The 21,941-nt window shown below is 57.2% G+C and overlaps 1 protein-coding gene across 1 annotated transcript in view; it reads right to left on the bottom strand.

Annotated features, from left to right (window-relative positions):
* The window catches only part of CROCC (ciliary rootlet coiled-coil, rootletin), a 43,833-nt gene extending 27,483 nt beyond the window's left edge, over positions 1-16,350 (bottom strand). The window contains exons 1-14 of the mRNA XM_061148012.1: positions 16,294-16,350; positions 15,629-15,770; positions 14,859-15,007; positions 10,216-10,401; positions 10,047-10,130; positions 9,913-9,974; positions 9,671-9,836; positions 8,941-9,047; positions 5,829-6,053; positions 5,051-5,147; positions 4,307-4,390; positions 3,667-3,900; positions 2,595-2,794; positions 1,068-1,250 (exon numbers count right to left, since the gene is read on the bottom strand). Coding sequence (XP_061003995.1) covers positions 1,068-1,250; positions 2,595-2,794; positions 3,667-3,900; positions 4,307-4,390; positions 5,051-5,147; positions 5,829-6,053; positions 8,941-9,047; positions 9,671-9,836; positions 9,913-9,974; positions 10,047-10,130; positions 10,216-10,401; positions 14,859-15,007; positions 15,629-15,770; positions 16,294-16,335 — 1,961 coding nt within the window. The 5' untranslated portion in view covers positions 16,336-16,350. The remainder of the gene's footprint in view (positions 1-1,067; positions 1,251-2,594; positions 2,795-3,666; positions 3,901-4,306; positions 4,391-5,050; positions 5,148-5,828; positions 6,054-8,940; positions 9,048-9,670; positions 9,837-9,912; positions 9,975-10,046; positions 10,131-10,215; positions 10,402-14,858; positions 15,008-15,628; positions 15,771-16,293) is intronic.
* Positions 16,351-21,941: the final 5,591 nt, after the last annotated feature.

Genomic DNA, 21,941 nt, shown 5'->3' with positions numbered 1-21,941 from the left:
GAACCTCAGTTTTCACATCTGCAAAATGGGTTAACACCCACCTCATGAAGTTGTTAAAAGGACATGTGTCCTATTGTAACCTGACATACATCCCCAAGGGCCTTCAGAAACAAGGATAATATCCACTGCCACAACGTACTAAACATCACTGTTACTTATGCCTCAGAGAAATAAATGAACAGTACAGTGATTAAGAGGTTAACTCTGAAGCCCCAGTGACTGGGTTCAAATCCTGGCTCTTCTATTAACTAGCTGTGTGACTTTGGGCAAGTTAAATGACCTATCTGTGCTTCAGTTTCACTGTTGATAAGATGGAGCTAATAACATCCCCTATATCACAGAGTTATTATGAAGGTGAAATAAGAGAATCTAAATGCTTAAAATGGCGTCTGGTACTTTGTAATGTTAGTATTAGTCTTATTATTATAATTTTAAATTTTAAAATAATATTAATATTATTAAAATAATAGTTACATATAAAATGTTACATTTTAATTAAATAATAGGGATGACAGAGGATGAGATGGTTGGATGGCATCACCAACTCAATGGACCTGAGTTTGGGTAAACTCTGGGAGTTGGTGATGGACAGGGAGGCCTGGCGTGCTGCAGTTCATGGGGTTGCAGAATCGGACATGACTGAGTGACTGAACTGAACTGAATATTATATATTACTTTATATTATATATGAAGTTATATATAACTGTTATATTAATGTTACATATAAATGTTATGCATATAGTTAATATAACTACAAGGAAGCCTGGCATGCTGCAGTCCATGGGGCTGCAAAGAGTCAGACACTTGGCTGACCAAACAACAAAGTAACTCCTGTTTTATTAGTTATTATCATCATCCACACTCTACCTCCTACCAGCTCTCTGATCTCTGGGAGACGACTCTACCTGCCCGAGCCCCAGCTTCCTGTAGGGTCTGGCTAGAAGACCCTACAGCAGAGGGGTGCAGGGAGGAGATCCAGCACACAGTCCATGCTCCCGAGCCCCCAGGGACAGCCGGGGCCCCGGGGCCCCGCCGAGCGGCCCTGGCAGAGAGCCAGCACGACTCGCCTGCGCTCGAGCTCCCCGCGTGCCCTCGTGTGGTCCTGCGCCGCGTCCTCCCGCTCCTCCTCCAGCTGGTCCCGCTGGCGCCGCAGTTCCTCCTGGGCCGCCTGCAGCTTCTCCCACTCCTGCCGTAGCTCCTCGGCCTGCTGCTTGGCCGCCTGCAGGCTGTGGGCCAGGCTGTCCTTCTCCCTGCAGGATGAAAGGAAGGGGAGCTGGAGGGGTTGCCAGGGCCCCTTCCACCGGGGAGGATGGCCACGCTACTGTCCTAGCCAGGAGCCACAGACTGCCGCCTTCAGAGGTCCATGCCTCCAGGAAGCACTCCTGCCCCTGCACGTGGCCCACTCATCTTATCCATGTCTCCCTGGAGCTGACTCTTTCCAGTAAAGAGAATCCAGACGTCCTTCTCCCCCATCCAGCCCACTTGGAGGCCCAGAGGAATGGGTGGAAGCCTTGCCATCAGGTGAAAAGGCCAGGCCAGGCTCCTGAGACATGTGGACACTGTTGCCACCAGCTCTGCTAGTCCACCTAGCCAGGAAAGGCCCCCTTACAGCACCCATGCCCTTTAATTCTGGGAGGCCCAACAGAGCTGGGTGTGTCCAGATCCCACAGGGTCTGCTGCCCAGGCCAGCAGCACGTGGTAGCCAGGGCAAGGGAGGGAAGAGCCTCCTTCCAAGACTGGAGTTTCTGGTTTAGGGCTGATGGCTGTCATATCCTCCAGTGTCAACTCCCCTTTGCTCAAAATGGCAACCTGTAAATACACTAGGTACGAAGGCTCGTAGTAGGCAGATGAAAACATAACAATGTGAAATTAAGAAAAACAGAATGCAAAATGAAGCACTTCCTAAGAATACAACTACATAAAAGCACCGAAGGCATGGGAAGCACTGGTTTTGCTATCAGATGGACCAGGATCCCATCTCCTACCCCAGTGACACTGCTGTGTGACCTTGGGCAAGTCTCTCAACCTCAAGACGGTAATGGTGAACTGCATGGGTTTGACAGGAAGACTGAGACTATACATATGAAGGACTTGCAATGAGCCTGGCACACAGGTGTACAGGGGACGTTTGCAAACTGTCAGGAAACACAACGGAAAGCATAGCCAAGACATTAACAGGGTCAAGATGGGTGGGGGGGAGGGCTGTGAAGAGGTTTCCCCTTTTTATTTCCCTCCATTTTCAACCTTTTTATTATGAAGTTACATTTAAAAAGAAAAAAAAAAAAAAACCAAGAACAAAAAATCAAAAAGAACAGGCAACCAAGAATGGATAATTTCTTGTCTCTGAAATCCCCAAGAAACAGAGTCGAGAATGACACTGCCAATACGGCTCTTGGGGCTGACGGAAATGTTTCATAGTCACAGGCGCACTTGAAACGAGGCTGATCCAACTGCGGGGCTGAATGTTTACTTTTGTAAATGTTGACGTATTTGAACAGACACACATGGCCAGTTACGACCATATTAGTGCAAATCCAGCACGCACAGGCTAACTCATCCCCAGGGCTGGGCGCCCCACCTCTGGCCCCCGGCACCTGTTCAGGAGCTCGACAGCGCTGCGCAGGCGCTGGGCTTCCCGCTGCGCGTCCTCCCGGGCCCGGGCGGCCCCGTCGGTCTCGTCCCGCAGACGCTGCAGCTGCTCCTCCAGGGCACGGCGCTCACCCTCACTGTCACTAAGCTGCTTCCGCAGGGTGCCCAGCAAGTCCTGGCTGGCCTCATAGCGCCCGCGCATGTCCTGCGGCAGAATCACTGAGTCCAGGGAAGCCCTTGCTCTCCGCAGGATGTACACCAGCCTGTGCTGGGACCCAGACCTGTGTCCATCCCTGGGCGGCAAAGTGGAGCGAAGCCCATAGACTCAGTTTCCACTCCCCTGCACGGGGCCCTCCCACCCTTCTGACACCTCTGCCAGGTCTCTGAACCTCCACCTCCTGGGGCCCCAGGCAACTCCTACCCAAGTCTGCCAAACACCAAGCACACTTCTTTCCCCACCCCGCGTCTGATGCCCTCACCCAAGGCTCTCTGGCTTGGTCTATGTGGGCACTCGTCTTCCCCTCTACACCAGGACTCTAGCTCCACCCCAGGCTCCACCCCCAGCAGCTCAAGCCCCACCCATACCAGGACTCTAGCTCCCCCCAGGCTCCGCCCCCAGCGGCTCAAGTCCCTCCCACACTAGGACTCTAGCTCCCCCCAGGCTCCGCCCCCAGTGGCTCAAGCCCCTCCCACACCAGGACTCTAGCTTCCCCAGGCTCCGCCCCCAGCAGCTCAAGCCCCTCCCACACCAGGACTCTAGCTTCCCCAGGCTCCGCCCCCAGCAGCTCAAGCCCCTCCCACACCAGGACTCTAGCTCCCCCCAGGCTCCGCTCCCAGCGGCTCAAGCCCCTCCCATACTGGGACTCTAGCTCCCCCCCAGGCTCTGCCCCCAGCAGCTCAAGCCCCTCCCACTCCAGACGCAGAGAGCTCGGCCACCTCGGAGTCCCGGCTGTCTGCCCTCTCCCCAGGCTCTGGCTCTCCCTAGGGTTCCCTAGGGTGCTCAGGCTCAACCCACGGAAGCCCCAGGCCCACCCCCGGGCTGGAGCCCCAGCGGAGGACGCTCAAGCCCCGTCCCACCTGGACCTGCAGCTGGCGCTTGTGCAGAGCCGAGTGGATGAGGGCCAGCGTGGAGGAGTCCGAGCAGGCGGGGGACGGGCCTCGGCGCGGGGAGCGGCCGCGACCAGGCGAGGGCCGCCTCGGCGGGGACGGGGTCCGGGCCCCCGAGAGCCCCCGCAGGCTGCCGTCCGAGGCGTCCGCTGTGCGCTCAGAGCCACTTAACTGGACGCCGCTGTCCGTGTCCGACAGGACGGCCTGGGGGCGGGTCAGAGAGTGGGAGAGGGGAGCTGTGCGGTTAGTGGGGCGCAGCGTGGCCACTGGAGTCCTGGCATCCAGCTTCACCCCAGACTCCGCAGCACACCCTAGGCCCCCTCCCCAAACGGCTTCCTGATCACAGCCCTCAGCCCGCCGGGACGCCTTCCATTTACTGGGAAGACACCACAGAGCCTTTCTCAGATGGGCAGGGAACAGGCAGTGCCTCCTCTCCTGGGCAGAGTTTTAGCCAAGCTATTTATTAATAGAAGGGGTGTTAAACAGCAGGGAGGGCTCCAGCGCCCTCAACAGCTTGCAGTTCAGCTCAAGGCCACCAAGGGATGAGGTGGTCCAGGACCACCTGCCCTGGCCCTGCCCAGGCCCCCACCAGTGCTGGCCTGGCTCCAACCTGTGCCATGTCCCTCAGGGTCTGCTGCAGCCCCTCTCCTTCCTCTGTCTCCAGGGCTGCCTGCTCCTGGAGCCGCAGGGATTCCTGGAGTGGTGTTGGGGAGACAAAGAAAGAGTGGTCAGGGTCTCTGCCCTAGTCAGAAACTCCACGGTCTCCCTACCCGGACCACTGCCTATCAGGGCGCCTCGAAGGCCATGCCCAGAGGCCAACGGCTTGGGAGACCCCACAGCGGCACCAGAGCCCTCACTGAACCGACCAGGCCCCGACAGGTACAGTGTCTGCCCCAGGCCACACAGCCTATTGGAAGAGAGCTGGACATGGAATCCAGGCTAGACCTCACACAGGATGACCAACCCAGGCAGTACCCATGAGGGGTGTCCCTCTGGTGGGGAGGCAGCTGAGTTCCAACAGAAAGAGCCCTGGGCTAGCAGGGCACAGGCATGAGTTCCAGTCCTGACTCGCCAGCATCATGGCTCTGAGACTCTGAACAAGTATTTTCTCTTGGGCCTCAGCTTCCTCTTCTGTATAATGGGGATCATGCTACAGAACAGCTGAGAGGATGAAATGGGATAAAGGAAGTGAATGTGCTAACCACTACGGCTGGCACATACTAGGTGCTCACATTAGAGCTGGCACACACTAGGTGCTCAGTTAATGAGGGGAGACGCTGATTCTGAGTGGGATGCCCAAGCAACCCAGCCCTCAGCCTGTGTCCAGTCCCTCCCGTCCCACCCCGCATCTCACCAGGGCCTCAAGCTTCTCACTGAGGGCTTTGTTGAGCTGGTCCTTCTCCAGATTCTGGTCCTGAAGGCGCTCCACTGTGAGAGCCAACTCAGTCACTCTGAAGGTGGGGGAGCCACACAGGTGAACGGGAGACCCACCCAGCTTCTCCTCAAACCCCCAGCTCCCCCAAACCTGAGGCAGGGACACTAGGGTTTGCCTCCCTTGCTGTGTGACCTGGAGCAAGTCTGTCTCCTCTCTGGGCTGCAGACTTCTCATCTCGGAATGAGAATGAGGTGCCAGGCACTTTATCTCACGGCGAAGCACTCTGGGACCTGCCTAGATCTCAGGAGTAGAGTGCTGCTGGGCGCCAAGCCACTCATCATGTCTGACTGTTTGCGATCCTGTGGACTGTAGTCCGCCAGGCTCCTCTGTCCATGGGATTCTCCAGGCAAGAAGACTGGAGTGGGTCCCATGCCCTCCTCCAGGAGGAGGAGGGATCTTCCTGGTCAGGGCATCTCCCTGACCCAGTGATCGAACCCGCCTCTCTTACATCTCCTGCACTGGCAGATGGGTTCTTTACCACTGGAAGCAGAGGCTGAACTGCAAACATGAAATTCAACCTGGGGCAAGAGCCCTCTGAACCTCCGTCTTCCCCTCTGCCAAACGGAGGGCCTGGGGAGACTGGCCAAGCGCACACAGGGGAAGGGCCCATCACTGGTGAACAGACACCCCTCCGCCCCAGACCCCTGGCCGTCCGCTCCAGTGAGGCCTGCCTCAAGCGGTGCCTCCGGGAACCCACCTGGCACTGAGGCTGGCCTTGTCGAGGTTGCTCTGCAGCTGCTGCCGGGCCAGCTCCTGCTCCTGCAGCTGCTTACTCCGCAGCTGCTCCTCCAGCAGGGCCTGCTTCTCCAGGGCCACCTCGGCCTGGCTCTCGGCCAGCCGCAGCCCCGCGCTCAGCCCCAGGCCCGCCTCCTGGATGGCTCGTGAGGTGCGGGCCAGCTCCCCTCCCAGCTGCAGCAGGTCCCTGGTGGAGAGGACACAGAACGGGGGTTGGATGAGGGGGGGTGGACTTCCAAGTGTAAATTATAATGACAATGGGGGCTTCCCTGGTGGCTCAGTGGTAAAGAATCCACCTGCCAATGCAGGAGACATGGGTTCGATCCCTGATCCGGGAAGATCCCACGTGCCGTGGAAAAACTAAGCCCGGGAGCTGCAACCACTGAAGCCCAAGCGCCCAAGAGCCCGTGCTCTGCAACCAGAAAAGCCACTGCATGAGAAGCCCACGCACCAAAATGGAGTGGCCCCCACCTGCTGCAGAGAAAAGCCCTCACGGCAACTACGACCCAGCACAGCCAAAAATAAATAAATAAATATTGTTTTTCAAAAAAGCAGTGGAGGAAGCCAGGGGAGAAGGAGACATGTACAGTCTGCTGTATTTGCTTTTATCAAATGTGCCTCAGTGTCTGGATCAAAGGTGGGAGGGACTTGTTGCAGTACACCTTTTGAAATTTGAACCTTGGGCTTATATGAATTCTTCAAAAGCAAGGTGCTAAAATGTTAAATGCTAATTTAAAATAATACATACTTAAAATATATCAAATAGGTTAAATTCTTCCCTTTCCTGAATGAACTGTACCACTGGGTATCAAATGGTAAGAAGAGGAAGTGCCTTATTATAGAAGAATTCCAGCTAATACATGACACAGTGACAGAATGAGACCATCACAATTCTGCAATCTCTGAAGAATGTCTGGACCTTGGCAAGTGTCAAGGGCTGCCAACACACAAAAAGAGAGGCTCCTGATGGCAGGGTACACAGCATTGTGAAAAAGTTGTGTCAAAACACAACAACCCGAACCTGAATCTGATGAAGCCTTAAATCCAACATCCAATTTACAAGAAATACAGGGGACAAAGGTGTTAAAGGACACCACAGAATCCAGACTGTGGAAATCTCTGAGGACAACTGTCCCAGTTTCTGTAACAAATAAAATATTCGACTTAAAAGACAAATCAACAAATCACACTTTGTGAACATCTGTGGATCCCAATTCAAACAATTTTAAAGGCAGAAACCAACGTAAAACCATCTGTGATACTGATGAATCAATTGGAAATCTGGATACTGAGCGAATATGAGATATCTCACCGAAAGGTCATTACTTAAACAAATGCTTAAGGCACAAAAGGAGACAGACTGGTCTGCCTGCCTCTGGGCTCTCCCCACAGCCTCACCTGCTCAAAGAGCAAGTAGGAAGGGACTTGCCCGGTGGTCCAGTTCTTAGGACTCCACGCTTCCAGTGCAGGGGGCACAGGTTTGATCCCTGGTTGGGGAACTAAGATGCCACAAGCTGTGTGTGGTGGATGTGGGCGGGGGCAGAAGGGACCTGTGAGGCTCTTTTCCAACCTGAACTCCCACTCGTCTTCTGCTTCAGCTCCACTGTCTGCCACTTTCTCCCACCTCCAAGCCTTTGCTCCTGCTGTTCCCTCTCCCTGGAGGGTCCTCAGCTCTGCTAGTTAAAACTCTACCTATCCTTTGGGGTCAGTGCAAATTCCATCTTTCCTATGAAGCATTTTTCTGGCCTCCCAACCCCTTCCCTTGGGGGCTTCCCTCATAGCTCAGTTGGTAAAGAATCCGCCTGCAGTGCAGGAGACCCCGGTTCGATTCCTGGGGTCACGAAGACCTCCTGGAGAAGCGATAGGCTGCTCACTCCAGTATTCTTGGGCTTCCCTGGTGGCTCAGCTGGTAAAGAATCCACCTGCAATGCGGGAGACCTAGGTTCAATCCCTGGGTTGGGAAGATCCCCTGGAGAAGGGAAAGGCTTCCCACTCCAGTATTCTGGCCTGGGGAATTCCATGGACTATACAGTCCATGGAGTGACAAAGAGTCAGACACAACTGAGCAACTTTTACTTTCACAACCCCTTCCATCCTTCTGAGCATCTGGGACATCCTTTCTGTTCCACTTTCATGTCACTGACCACTCACTTCCTCAATCTAGAGACTGCAAGGTCCTTTGTTTTTATTTTTCAATTTTCTGGCTGCACACAGCTTGCGGGATCTTAGTTCCCTGACCAGAGATTGAACCTGGACCCTCAGCAGTGAAAACACAGAGTCCTAACCACTGGACTGCCAGGGAATTCCCTGAAGGTTGCAAGGTCCTCGGCAGTAGACACTGAATAGTCTAGTGGACTAAAAACAGGCTGATAAACCCTGACCAGCCTCTTTCCTACGGCTCTGTGATCTGTGAACAGTCACTCTAACTCTCTGAGCCTCAATGTCCTCCCCTGACAAGTGAGGACTATTACAGTTCCTACCTCACAGGAACACTGGGGATATGAAATGAAATAAAAGGCACAAGCAGCCTAGCTAGAAACAAATATCTAGTAAATGTTTACTAGTTACTAGTAATGACTGTGCTGTGCTTAGTCGCTCCATCGGGTCCGACTCTTATGACCCCATGGACTGCAGCCTGCCAGGCTCCTCTGTCCTTGGGGATTCTCCAGGCAAGAATACTAGAGTGGACTGCCATGGCCTCCTCCAGGGTACTAGTAGTAACTAGGAAACGGTAAATTTAGTAAACACTAAAATAGTTTTTAGTTTAGTAAAATATGTTTACTAAACCAAAAAAAAATTAGTTTTTTACTAAAAATTATTAGAACTACTAAAAAAATAATTTACTAAAAAAACAAGTTTTTAGTTTAGTAAGATATGACTATTTAGTCACAGTCAGTCAGTTTAGTAAACACATTAAACAAATACGAAATGACTGCCCTGATCTGGTAAGAGTTAATTATCAGCAGGTGCCTCTGCCTCTCCGCAGGGCAGGCACACAGCAGGCGGGTCAGGTAGGACCGAAGCCCAGCTGGGCGGAGTGATCAAGAGCAGGGCTGTTCCCGCTGAGGCCTCACCTCTCCGTGGCCGTCTTCACCTCGCTGACCAGCCGGCGGGCCCCCACGACCTGCCTCCAGACGAGGAGCAGGCGGCTGTGCTCATGGCTGAAGTAGGCGTTGAAAGACTGGGGGACGGAGGAGTGAAGTGAGGGCCGGAGCGGCCGACCCGCGTCCCACCCATGCCCAGCATCCCGAGGGCCGCCCTGAGGGTGAGCGTGCCGTGACCAACGCCAGCTCACACGCGAGGCTGGGCCGGAGCTGCCTCGCTCACCACCCATGCCTCCCCCTGGCCCAGGGAGCTGGGTGTCAAAGCCTCCACGGGAAAGGGCAGAAGATGCCGGAGACCTCGGTCTGCATCCCAGCTGCCTGCGGCATGACCGGGCAGCAGCTCAACCTCTCTTTAGGAGGACGGAAGCACCATCCATGTGTGTTATTAAGAGGATCAGAGAAGATGCCGGCCTCTCACACAGTATGCGCTAATCAAGGCTATTGTTATGACAACCATTTTTCTCCCTAATGGGGCTTCCCTGGTGGCTCAGATCATAAAGAATCTGCCTGCAGTGCAGGAGACCGGGGTCCTATCCTTGGCTCGGGAAGATGCCCTGGAGAAGGGCATGACGACCCACGCGGGTGTTCTTGCTGGAGAATCAAAGGGCTCAGCTGGCGCGAGGCCCCTCCCCTGCCAGACCAGCGAGGCCATTTCCTGGGGTCAGGCCAGACCCCGGGACCCCGTGGCCCCCTTGCCCACCTCGCCCTCGCGCCTCCAGGCGGCCTCCCGCTGCTCCAGCTCCTGCCGGCCGCGTGCCCAGTCGCTGGTCACCTTGCGGATATCTTCCCGCAGGGCCTGGTTGGCCGAGCTCGCCTGGTCCAGCTGCTCCCGGAGTAGCGCATTCACCTGGGCCAGGCTGGCGCTCCTGGGCGGGGCAGAGGAGAGCCCGGTGGGTGCCTGAGCGGAAGGCGGCCGGCCCCGTGCACCTCCCGCGGGCCCACCTCTGTTGCTCCTCCTCCAGGCGGACGAGGGCGCTCTCCAGGTCCTGGCTGTGCCCTGCGTCCTGGGGGTGGGGAAGCAGGGGCGTCAGGCTGGGCAGGGCAGGAAGGGCCAGCCCCGCCCCCCGGGTGCCCACCCGCAGCCGTAGCTGCTCCAGCTCCGCGCATCTCTCCAGCAGCTGCTGCTCCGTCTCTGAGGTCTTCTTCTTGCACTGGAGAATCTGGGGGTGGCCGGAGAGTGGGTTAGCTGCGGGGGTTGGGGGTGGGGGGGGAAGAAGGGTGCAGGGAGCAGGGCGGTGGCCCAACCTTGGCCTGCAGCCGCTGCACCAGCTGTGCCTGCCGCTGCTGGCCCTCCTGATAGGCCTGCAGCTTGCGCCGGTAGGAGGCCTGCTCCTCCTGCAGCTGCCGCCGCAGCTCCACACTCTGCAGGGCCAGCCCCCTGGGCTCCTGGGCTTCTGGCTCCCCAGACTCCCGCCGCACAGCCTGCTCCAGCTGCAGGGAAGGGCCCCTGGTGAGAGTCCTGTGCCTCCCCGGAAGGCAGCCTCAGGCCTCTGTAGGGGGCGCCAGGCAGGACCCCGACCCACAATGCCTTGCAGGCCCAGGTGGCAAGCCCAAGACGCAGTGCACGTGTGCGTGGCCAAGCATAAACACAGACGAGGCAAGCACAGACACACAGACAGGGTGTACACAGACTGGGTGTGCAGGGACACATGCAGGTGGGCCCACACACGTGTGCACGCAAAACACAAAGATGCCCCTGGGGCAAACCTTAAAGGCCCTGGGCATGCTCCAAAACACCCAGCGCCCTGCGTGGGTAGCTATTAGATCCACGCCCCTGTCTCCCCACCCGAATCCTCAGGAAACCTCGATTTTGTTCCCCACTGTATCTTAAAATGGTGAACATGCTATCTTAGAATAGCATGCTAACAAATGAACAGCATGAGCACACGTGAATACATTCAGAGGCATCAATACACATACACATATGCGAGCTCAGAGACATGCGCACATACAACACACACAGGTCGTCTCAAACACCCCCAGGCTGACATACACGGACTCACCCGGCTCCCACTCCCCACACACACAGTGCTCAGGTTTCTAAGAGGCGAGCACAACTGTTCTGACACACGGCGTGGCTTATGAACGGGCTCCCAGCACAGCCTGGCCCCTGGCTCCCCACTCCCCCTCACTGAGGGGACCTCCACTCCACCCCATCCCCCATGCCCAGCCTGGCCCCAAGCTCCCCACTCCCCCTCACTGGGGGGAACCCCACTCCACCCTGTTCCCCACGCCCAGGCAGCCTGCAGCCCCTTCATCACCCGACCCTGGGGTCAGCAGCAGGACACCTGCCGGCTCTGACCGACTCCACTAGCCCAAACCCTCTCACTCCTCCAGGCACCTGCTGGTCCCAGGGGGCCCCCAGCCTCCTCCATCCGTCCTAGAAAGGAGGAAGGAGGAGGCAGCCGAGGACAGCAGGGCTCAGAGGAGGACGGTGCCCAGAGTGGACCGACAGCACAGGGCCGAGCCCAGAGCCTGCGAGAGGCGGGGCGGGGCATCCGTTCACACGCCCACCCACGTCCGGTCCTGGGGAAGCCCACCGCAAGGACGATGACCGTCACCCACGTGGACCAGGGGCCCAGGCCAAGCCGGCCCTCCAGGCTGGAGTTAAGCAGCGCGCCAGGAGAGGCTCAGAGAGCCACCAAGCTGAGAACAACCTCGTCTCTACCCCCACCCAGGGGACAGTGCTGGGACAGGGCGACTGTGCCCATGGAGGCCGCGTGGCAGCTGCAGCTCATTTGGGGGAACTCGGGAGCAGGCGATATGCAGCGGGAGCGGGAGCAGGCGATATGCAGCGGGTCTCTCTCTGCCTGGAGGGTGGGCAGCAAGCCTGTGGCCAGTATCTGCGTGGAGCCCACCCAAGTCAGGTGAAGGGCAGAGCGCCTGCGTGCTGGCCGCGGCACCGAGATGCTGCATGTGTCGAGCACCAGTGCAGGTGCGTCCTGGACGTGGGTGGGGTGTTTTGTCTTTTGTCTCCATGTGTGACCCTGTGTGTCTGTGGCTGGGCCTTCATGGGGACCTGGGTGAGCTGGCGCCTGTGGTCCAAGGCGCACACTGTGTACATGGGTGCATCTGCGCGTGTGCCCGTGTCCATGCACTTGTACGCCTGTGTGCACAGTCGTACGAGGGTGGGTCTGCGTGCATCTGTGCACACCTGTGTCTGGTTGTAGATGACCAGCCAGTGTTGGGCTGTCTGCAGTGTGGGCACACCAGATACGCCACGGTGTGTGGCTGTGCGTGCGGTGGGATGGTGTGGTGTCTGGTGCAGCTTCTGTGGATCCGAGTGTATCCTCTTGGTGGGTTGTGTTGGTGTGTGTATATAGAAGGGCTTCCCAGACGGCACTAGTGGTAAAGAACCCACCTATCAGTGCAGGAGATGTAAGAGACCTGGGTTCGATCCCTGGGTTGGAAAGATCCCCTGGAGGAGGGCAGGGTAACCCCTCCAGTATTCTTGCCTGGAGACTCCATGGACAGAGGAGCCTGGTGGCCTGCGGTCCACGGGGTCGGCAAGCGTCAGACACGACTGAAGCAACTTGCACCACGTGCGTGTAGAAAGGGCCTCTCGTGGCCGCGGCGTGTGCCTTGCACCGCTGTGCGAACCAGGCACTGTCCGTCTCTCGGGTCTAGAGGGGTTCCTGCCACTGCTGGTGCTCCGCTGCTTCCCAGGGCTCACAGCCAGACCCCTGCCCCTCCGGGCACACCCCACCCCTTTCCACAGACTCTGCCCCTCACAAAACAGCCTTTCAATTTCACTCATAAGTCAAAATGGAAGGAGGCTGCTCCCAAGCCAAGGATGAAAGAAGTTTACTGTCTCCCCTGGCAACTCCCGCCCCACTGCTCGCTGCTCCGTTCACCGGGTCCAGGTTACCATGGACACTGCGCTAGAGGGGCTGGCCCGACACCTGCTCCTCAGGGACGGGAGAGCGGGGGCCTCACAGGGACCCGAGGTCCCCCCTCTGACCCGGGGGGTCACCGCCTCAGCCTCCCCACACGCAGCTGCAGGATACAGACCACGACCTCAGCTCCACCCCTCCTTGAGGTGCTGTGGGGCTAAAGGGGTCCAAACAACCTCAAACCAGGCCATGTGCGCCTCTGTGGCTGCAGGGCTGCAGGCCCCGCCTCCTGCCGCCCAGGGCCACGTGGGCAACAGAGAGGGACGATGCCCCAGGGCCACGGCGCCCAGACCAACGGCTCAGCCCAGCTCTACCAGCGGCCTTGGCCCCGCGATGCCCTCCCTGGGCCTGTCTCCCCACCTCTGATGAGGTGATCTCTAGGCTCTGATGTTCCTTGGGTACCCACCCCCAGGACAGGCCTCAAAGTCATCCTCATCTAACCAGGTGGGGCCCACGCACACCATCGCAGACAGGGGACAGTCTCATGCCAGGCTCCCTCCGCAGGCTATCCCAGCCACAGGCGGGAACTTTCTAGACTAACGCAGCCCCCCAGCTGCGTCCTCCCAGGAAAGGGAGCGGCCCCCTCCACCTCTTCTTCCCTTCCCCTCCCAGCTGGGGGGGGTGCTGTGCTAGCCCCACTGTCGGTTAGAAGCTGGCATTTAAGAGGCAGCACCCCCCCACCCGGCCCGACACTGTGCCAAGAGCCCCAAGATGACTGGCCTCAATGGGGAGGGGCTGGCTCGGCCGCCACCAACAATGTGCACTAGTCCAGCCTCCCCCCCACACCCCCTGCAAACCCTAGGAAAACGAGCCCCGCCCTGTGTCCAGCACCGGGGGCCACTGCAGGCCCCCCTGCCCTGCTTCTCTGCAAGTCCCAACAAGTCTTATGCCGGCGGGCGGATGCCAGGACACGGGCACAGCCCACACCCACAGGGAGACACAGCTCGCTCCTCCCTCCGCGGGGTTACAAGCCCTCGTGTAGACAGGCCCAGCTCAGTGAGTCCTGGGCAACCCTGGCTCTGCCAGTCCTGCTCAGGGGACCCTGGGCCAGCTTCAATCTGCAGGCTTCAGCCTTCCGCTTGCAGTATCACGGGGTCACGTCTGAGGTCCTTCCCATTTTCCCAGGACGAGCTGCCCCCTGGAACTCCCAGCCCAGTTGCCTCTTCCCATCCCCAGGAAACAGAGCCACAGTGCAGAGCCCTGGGCTGTGTGAGTCTGAGCCTCGGGGAGCGCCTCTGTTACGTGAGCATCTTAACGGTCCCAACCTTGGTATCTTAAATGTAAACCTCCCAGCACACTCTTGGCACACAGCGGGGCCTCAAACACTAACAGATACTATTATGTGTTATTGCATTACCACCCACACACCCCCTCCCGCGGGCACACACGCTCCCTCCCTCATGCAGCTCTCTCACCAACTTGCAGCCACCATCAACGCCCCAGGGTCGCCTGCCCCGAGCCTGGCGGCCTAAAGGAGACAACGCACTAAGAACAACCTGCCCCCAGCACACCGACCTCCTGCCCCGGCCCCGCGGCACAGGCCCCCGGACACAAACCCTGTCTGGACTTGGACGCAGGCCCGGCTACCCCTTCCTTCCTTGGCGGGGCCTCATCTGGGAGAGCGGGGCAGGTCTGTGCCCACCCCAGCCTGCTGGGTGGACCCCAAGGCCCAGGTACATGGGGGCACGGGGCAATGCCCAGAGATTCAAGGAGCGGTGGGGGACTCTCGGGGGTCCTGTTCTCCGCCTCCCCCACCCCCAAGCATGCCAGGGACAGCTGGGGATGAAACACCCAGGCTCCTGGAGCTTCATCCCCTTGTCCCATCCATTCCTCGCAGCTCCATGTCGTCACTGTCCCCACTGCGGGCAGCAGGCGTGCAGAGTGGAGGGACATGTTCAAGGCCACTCGAGGGGGCCGAGTTGCAACTTGAACACAGGCCGCCTGGCTCCGGGGCCCACCTTCCCCATCCGGAGCCCCGCACCCCGCAGCACCCACCCTCTCGCTGACCGCGCTGTACTTGATGGCCAGCTCGTCGCGCTCGGCCCGGCTCTGGGCCAGCAGGTCCTCCACACGGGACAGCTCCTGCTGCAGCAGCTGGTTCTCCTCCTGCAGCGACAGCATGGAGGCCATCTCGGGGGCTGGGCCTGCAGAAGGACAGCGGGCACACGACTGGCCTCCACCTGTGTCCAGAGGGACCGCCTCCCCCAACAGGTGCCCCACCCATCCCTGGAGGCAGGAAGACAGATGGGGTCCCCGAGGGGAGCTGCAGCTGAGGGGGGCCTTTCCCAGACTCTCAAAGCACACAGGAGGTTGTGGGGGCCGCCCTCCAGGGGCATGGGGGCCCATGAGCATTCCTGCCCAGGTGGAGAACGGGCACTGCCAACCCAGGCCATCTACAGAGCCCTGAGCTAAGCTGAGCTGCCTTCTCCCTGTTGTCTTGGATTCACCCAGCTCACCGCTTCCCTGGGAGAGAACGTGGTGTTTGCGGTTTAAGTCTTCGCAGCAGGCTGCCTGCAAGCAAGGAGGGGATGCTCAGCCCCGCCTTCTCACAGCAGCACATGGAGACAAGTCTAGGCAAATGCCACCTCCAAGCCTCCATTTTCTCATCTGTAAAATGGGACCCTCCATCTGGGGTCTGTGCCTGCCTCACAGTGAGGATTCAAGAAGGGAAGCTGCAGTCCTTACTGCTGTCACGACTGTGGAGAGGACGTGGGAAACCGGGGACGCAGGAGTGTCTGGGGCGGGGCCGGGGCAGGGAGCGGTACCTGCGCTCTCAGCCTGGGAGAGGCTGCGGGTGACGATCTCCCTGATGCGGGCAGGCAGGCCGGCGGGCCGCGAGTCCTGGGCCGGGCCCCTCCCGTTCAGGCCCGCCTCTTGGCCCGACCCCAGGAGGCTCCTCTCCAGAGTCTGCGGGGAAAGCGGGAGGGTCTGATACCCGGGGTTCCCTGGTGTGGGTGGCAAAGAAACAAAGTGCTTCCACCCGAGACATGGGTGCCTAGGAGGCGCTCAGGACACCCCCACCTGGAAGGAAGCTTGGGCGTCAGACTGGCACGAAGCCCAACGGGAGGACACGCTGCGCGCCCTGCCCTGGGAAGGAGGCCCCCGGGGGCCCCTCACAGACCCTGCCTCGGGCAGGCGGGGTGCTGGGGGCTCCTGCCCAGCTCCCGCCCGAGAGGGATGAGGACCCCACAGTGCTAGTAGGGATCACCCCAACCCTAAAACCTGGAAATGGGGACTCCCCTTCACTCGAGGGGCCCTGGACAGAGGCCCGGAACTGAACCCCAGAACCCCTCCGCCCCCACCCTGGGCGAGAGCTGCAAGCGGGGGCCCCCCGGCGTACCCACGCCGGCACCCCGAGACGCGCCGCCCTTCACCCTCTCCAGCGAGGCTCCGCGCCCCTGTCCTGCACGGGGCACAGCCCCGGACCCACCTGGATAACCACCTCCAACGACTGCTCCAGCCCCAAGCTCATGGGGGGCGGCCCTGGGCACCCTCTCCAGGCCTCTGCTAGGGTCCCAGAGACCAACCCAGACTCCCCCACAGCCAGACGGCCGGCTGAGCGTCGGGCAGATTAGGCTTAAATCCGGCGGGCCCCACGTGATCACGGGGTGGGCGGGGCCGGGGAGGGGAAAGGAGGGTGGGGGAGGGGAGCCTGTTGGAGGAGGACGGAGAAGGGGTGAAGTGGCGAGGGGAGGAGGTGGAGGAGAAGGGGAGGAAGGAGTGGGAAACGGAGGGAAGGATGGGGAGGGGGAGGGCGTGGCGGAGAAGACCCTCCCCAATACACACGCATGCACACCCTCTCCAGCTGCTGGGTCCACACACACATCCAGGCGGCGGGAAAGGCCAGTCTTCGAGATAATCTTTACTGACCCAGAAAAGGGGTCACACGCTTTGCTGAAAATGTGTTTACAAGGCGCTCCGATGACTTCTCACATCAGGAGCGGGCTGCGGAACTGCCCAGCGCAGGCACGGAACAGAATCCCCCTTCCCCAACTCCCGCCACCCCTCCCTCCCAGGGGAAGCGGCTCTGCCTCCGTGAGCCTCAGTCTCCCCGCACGAGGTGCAAACACTGGCACCCGTCTCGGGGCGTCGTCTGGCGGCAAAGGGCGTGTGACTGAGCGCCGGGCTTAGAGTGAACGTGTGAGCCATTACTGGTTTCCTTCATCTGAAAATCCGACCCATAGGGTCGCTGTACCCGGGCCCTGGGGCTCCGAGCTCCACCCCCAGCCTCCCATTGCTCCTCCCCTGGGGCAAGGAGGCTGTGCGGTGCAGCGGGTAGGCTCAGCTCCGGAATCAGGGCCACAGCGGAGTCCCGCTCTTCCCCTTGTCGGCCGTGTGACCAACGAGTTACCGAGGCTCAGTTCTCTCGCGAAACTGACGGCACCGACCAGAGTCACAGCGAGCATTAAATGGGTTGCACTGCATAAGGGTCTGACCACGGCTGGCACGTCACGGGCAGCCACCGCAAGGCGGCTGCTGTTCCCGCCGTCGCTGGCATCGCCCGTCTGGGCTCCTGCTGCCTCTTGAACCCTGGCCTCTGGGTGCTCTCTACCCTAACGCTGTGTCACATTCGCGCCGTCACTTTGAATTCTCACCTCAACCCATTTCCTGATGAGAAAAGCAGGCGCAGAGAGCTGGGGGCTCTCACCTAATCCAAACTGCCGCGCTGCAGGGAAGGGGAAGCAGCCCTAAACTCTCTGCTTAAGCCAGGCAGCCTCCCAGAGGGCCTGAGGGCAAGGCAGGGGCATTTGCACTCCAAGGCTCTACCAACCTCATCTAGGTCAGACCCAGGAATGCAGCAGGTGCTGTGTAACTGCACAACAGTCCAAGCTGAGCCTGAAACCCTTGCCCCCAACTAGGGAATCTGCTCTGGAAATAGAAAATCAGGAATGGAAAACCAGGAACCGCCACACAGGGCCAAAAAAATAAGTGCCTCGATGTTGCCATGACAACCAAGGCCAGATTCAGGCAAAACTAGACTCAGAGGCAGGGAGCTCTCACCACAAAAACCTGGGGCTCCATCTTTCCACCTCCAGACACAGCCTTCAGGAACTCCCCCTACGGGCTGCACACCCACAGCCAGAGCAGAGAGGGGCCACAAGCTCTGCAGCCAAGCTCTGCAGCCCTGCTTGCCCAGATGGGCAGAGAGGGGGCCCAGACGCGCTTGATGAGCTGAACTAAATCATTCCCCAGCCAGGGCCCTAGGGGATGGGGGAAGGGAGTCAGATGCCAGAACCCTTGGCCCTGCCCACAGAGTTCTCCCCGTCAGTCCTTCTGGGTTCTATCAGAGCCCAAGAAACCATATCTAAACCCTGTGTGTATGTGCACTTTCTAATGTTCGGAGCGTCCATCCAGTTCTCAAACAACAATTATCCAGAAGGCTCTGGGTATTATGGCTTTAGCATCTAACTGCCAGGATTTGGCTGTGCCTCCCCATCAGCCTGGGCCAATGACTTTGCCTCTCTGAGCCTCAAGTTTCTTCATCTGTAAAATGGGACAATAACAGTGCCTGCTTTTACCATGAGGTTTAAATAAGATGATCCATGCTTAGCTGTGTACCGGGACATGGTGTGACAGGAACTGCTATGTGTTCACCAAAAAACATTTCTAGTTCTTCTATGGGAAATGGCTAGAAGTTATTTCCCAGACTCCCTTGCCATGTAATCTAGTTCTCACTAGCAGAATTATTGATGCTTTAGAACTGTGGTGTTGGAGAAGACTCTTGAGAGTCCCTTGGACTGCAAGATCAAACCAGGCAATCCTAAAGGAAAGCAACCCTGAATATTTATTGGAAGGACTGATGCTGAAGCTGAAGCTCCAATACTTTGGCCACCTGATGCGAAGAGCCAACTCATTAGAAAAGACTCTGATGTTGGGAATGATTGAAGGCAGGAGGAGAAGGGGACGACAGAGGATGAGATGTTCGGATGGCATCACCGATTCGATGGACATGAGTTTAAGCTCCGGGAGATAGTGAAGGACAGGGAAGCCTGGCGTGCTGCAGCCCATGGGGTCACAAAGAGTCGGACACGACTGAGCAACTGAATAACAACAGCAGAATTAAGACAGAACTAAAGTGTGCCACTTCAGACCTGACCCATAAAAACCTCCCACAAGGACTTCTCTCCTTCCCTGTCCCCCAGCTAGAAGGAAATAACGCTGGGTTCCTAGAGAATGCTAGAGCCACAAGCTGGAAGGGGTCTGGGTCTGTGGGTCACCATATAGAATGCCACTTAACAGGGCTTCTCATGAATGAGAAATAAACTTCTGTTGTGCTAAGCCACCGAGATTTCTGGATTTCACTATCACATCAGCTGTGCTGTGCTTAGTCACTCAGTCATGTCCGACTAGGCGACCCCATGGACTGTAGCCCGCCAGGCTCCTTTGTCCAAGGGATTTTCTAGGCAAGAACACTGGAGCGGGTTGCCATGCCCTCCTCCAGGGGTTTCTTCCCAACCCAGGGATCGAACCAGGGTCTCTCACGTTGCAGGTGGATTCTTTACTGTCTGAGCCAGCAGGGAAGCCCAGGAATACTGGAGTGGATAGCCTATTCCTTCTCCACGGGATCTTCCCGACCCAGGAATCAAACCGGGGTCTCCTGCATTGTAGGCGGATTCTCTACTAGCTGAGCCACAAGGGAAGCCCATCACATCAGCCAGAATTACCTAAATGACGCCCCACTCTTACCCAGTGAATACTGTTTGTTTGTTTTGTGGTTGCCAGCATGAGGGATCTTAGTTCACCCACCAGGGATGGAATGCCTGCCCCCTGCAGTGGAAGTGCAGAGTCCCAACCACCGGAAGGTCACGGAAGTCCTTCGTGCTGGCTGCTGGTGCTGTCATCACTAGCATCACCAGCTCCTCCCAGGACCCAGTCTAGAACCCTGCCAGGCACACTGTAGGCCCTCAGCCATTTTGGGTGAATAAATACAGAGAAGACACCCTTTGCACTCATTCCCTTCCCACTCTTGCTTAGCCCTCTGCCCACCCTGCAAAGCTGCCATTTGCCAGGTCCAGCTGCAGGCACTAGCCAAAAAGTCCCTCAAAGGCTACTCATGTATCTCAAATGTACCAGCTGCTCTTACCCATTATCCCTTTATTCACCAGTTGCTGGCTAGAAATTATAATAAAAATACTGAACCTACCATGAGCCAGACCCTGTGCCAAAACTCTGCACCTGTACCTCATCTGTTAAACCCTCCTGACAGCCCCAGGATGCTAGTACTGTTCTACCCACTTTACAGATTACAATCAGCCTGGGTGGAGTTAAATGATTTGCTCAGAAACACTATTTTAGGAACAATCCCATGTGTTCTCCTTACTTATTGCAAGTAATAAATCTTTCCTTTCCTCTCCGCCCCAAAAATTATTTGCTCAGTCATCCAGTTATGGATGAGTTATAAGCTGGAATCAAGATTGTTGACAGAAATATCAACAACCTCAGATATGCAGATGATACCACTCTAATAGCAGCAAACGAAGAGGAACTAAAGAGCCTCTAGATGAGGGTGAAAGAGGAGAGTGAAAAAGCTGGCTTAAAACTCAATATTAAAAAAACTAAGATCATGTCATCCGATCCCATCACTTCATGGCAAATAAAGAGGAAAAGGTGAAAGCAGTGACAGATTTCCTCTTCTTGGCTCTAAAATCACTGCAGATGGTGACTGCAGCCATGAAGTAAGAGGACAACTGCTTCTCGGAAGGAAAGTTATGACCAACCTAGACAGCATATTAAGAAGCAGAGACATCACTTTGCCGACAAAGGTCAGTCTAGTCAGGTCTTTCCAGCAGTCATGCACAGATGTGAGAATTGAACCATAAAGAAAGCTGAGCACCGAAAAATTGATGCTTTTGAACTGTGGTGTTGGAGAAGACTCTCCAGAGTCCCTTGGACAGCAAGGAGATCAAACCAGTCCATCCTAAAGGAAATCAACCCTGAATATTCATTGGAAGGACTAATGCTGAAGCTGAAGCTCCAATACTTTGGCCACCTGATGAGAACAGCCAACTCATCGGAAAAAGACCCTGATGCTGGGAAAGACTGAGGTCAGAAGGAGAAGAAGGTGACAGAGGATGAGATGGCTGGATGGCATCACCAATTCAATGGACATGAGCTTGAGCAAACTCCAGGAGACAGTGAGGCACAGGGGGCCCTGGCGTGCTATAGTCCCTGGGGTTGCAAAGGGTGGGACACGACTGAGCGACTGAGCAACACCACATCCAGCCATGAAGAGCTGAAGCCACAGCTGAGACCCACGTGTGCCTAGTTCCAGTTTTAAACAATCACACGATGGCTACCACTATGTAGTCCTTACTGCCTGCCAGTTACCACCCGAGGTTTCTGATGTGTGTTATATAAGCCACTGCCACCTCTTGCCCAGCCTGCTGAGATGGCTCCTCATGCGTGTCCCTACTTCCTCTCGTCCCCCAACCCCAGTCTGTTCTCACACATCCCTCTTCTGTTCAACCCCCACTCCAGCTATCACGCTCAGAATAAAATTCAAAGTCCTACAACGCCCACAAGGCCCGCTCGATCCAGCCCTGGTCCACCTCTCCACCTCATCTCTCCTCTCCCCCAGGGCACTCCTCTCCAGCCTTGCTGGCCTTCCTGATTCCCAAACACACCAAGCACGCTGCACCTCAGGGCCTTTGCACCTGTCACCTTCTCTGCTTGGAATGCTCTTCCCCTTTCCTTTCAGGGCCGACTCCTGCTTCTCAACCAGACCTCGGCCAAAAATGTCACGCTATGAGAGTGTGAACCCTGATCTTCCAGCCATAGCAGTTCCTGCCAGTAGCAGTTCACTGCTTTTTTGTTTTTTTCCTACAGTATGCTGTCGTTCTGCTCCAAGGGCAGGAACCAAGTCGGCCTTGCTTACCGCTGTCTCTGCAGAGCTTAAGGCCCCGAACACCATAAACACTTGTTGAGTGAGTGAAGGAATGCTAGGAGACAAGTAGTAATATAGGAAACTAAATGAAAAAGAAAAAAATTGAAAGGAAAAGAAATTTTCCCTGGGTTTGTTGGGGGTCACATAGGGCAAGTCTTGGCCTGCGTATTCTCCACAGAGGATCCCACAAGGAC

This window comes from Dama dama, chromosome 8 (genome assembly GCF_033118175.1).
Source record: "Dama dama isolate Ldn47 chromosome 8, ASM3311817v1, whole genome shotgun sequence".
Lineage (NCBI taxonomy): Eukaryota > Metazoa > Chordata > Mammalia > Artiodactyla > Cervidae > Dama > Dama dama.
Note: the sequence above shows the minus strand (reverse complement) of the source record. Positions and strands in the feature narration are given on the sequence as shown.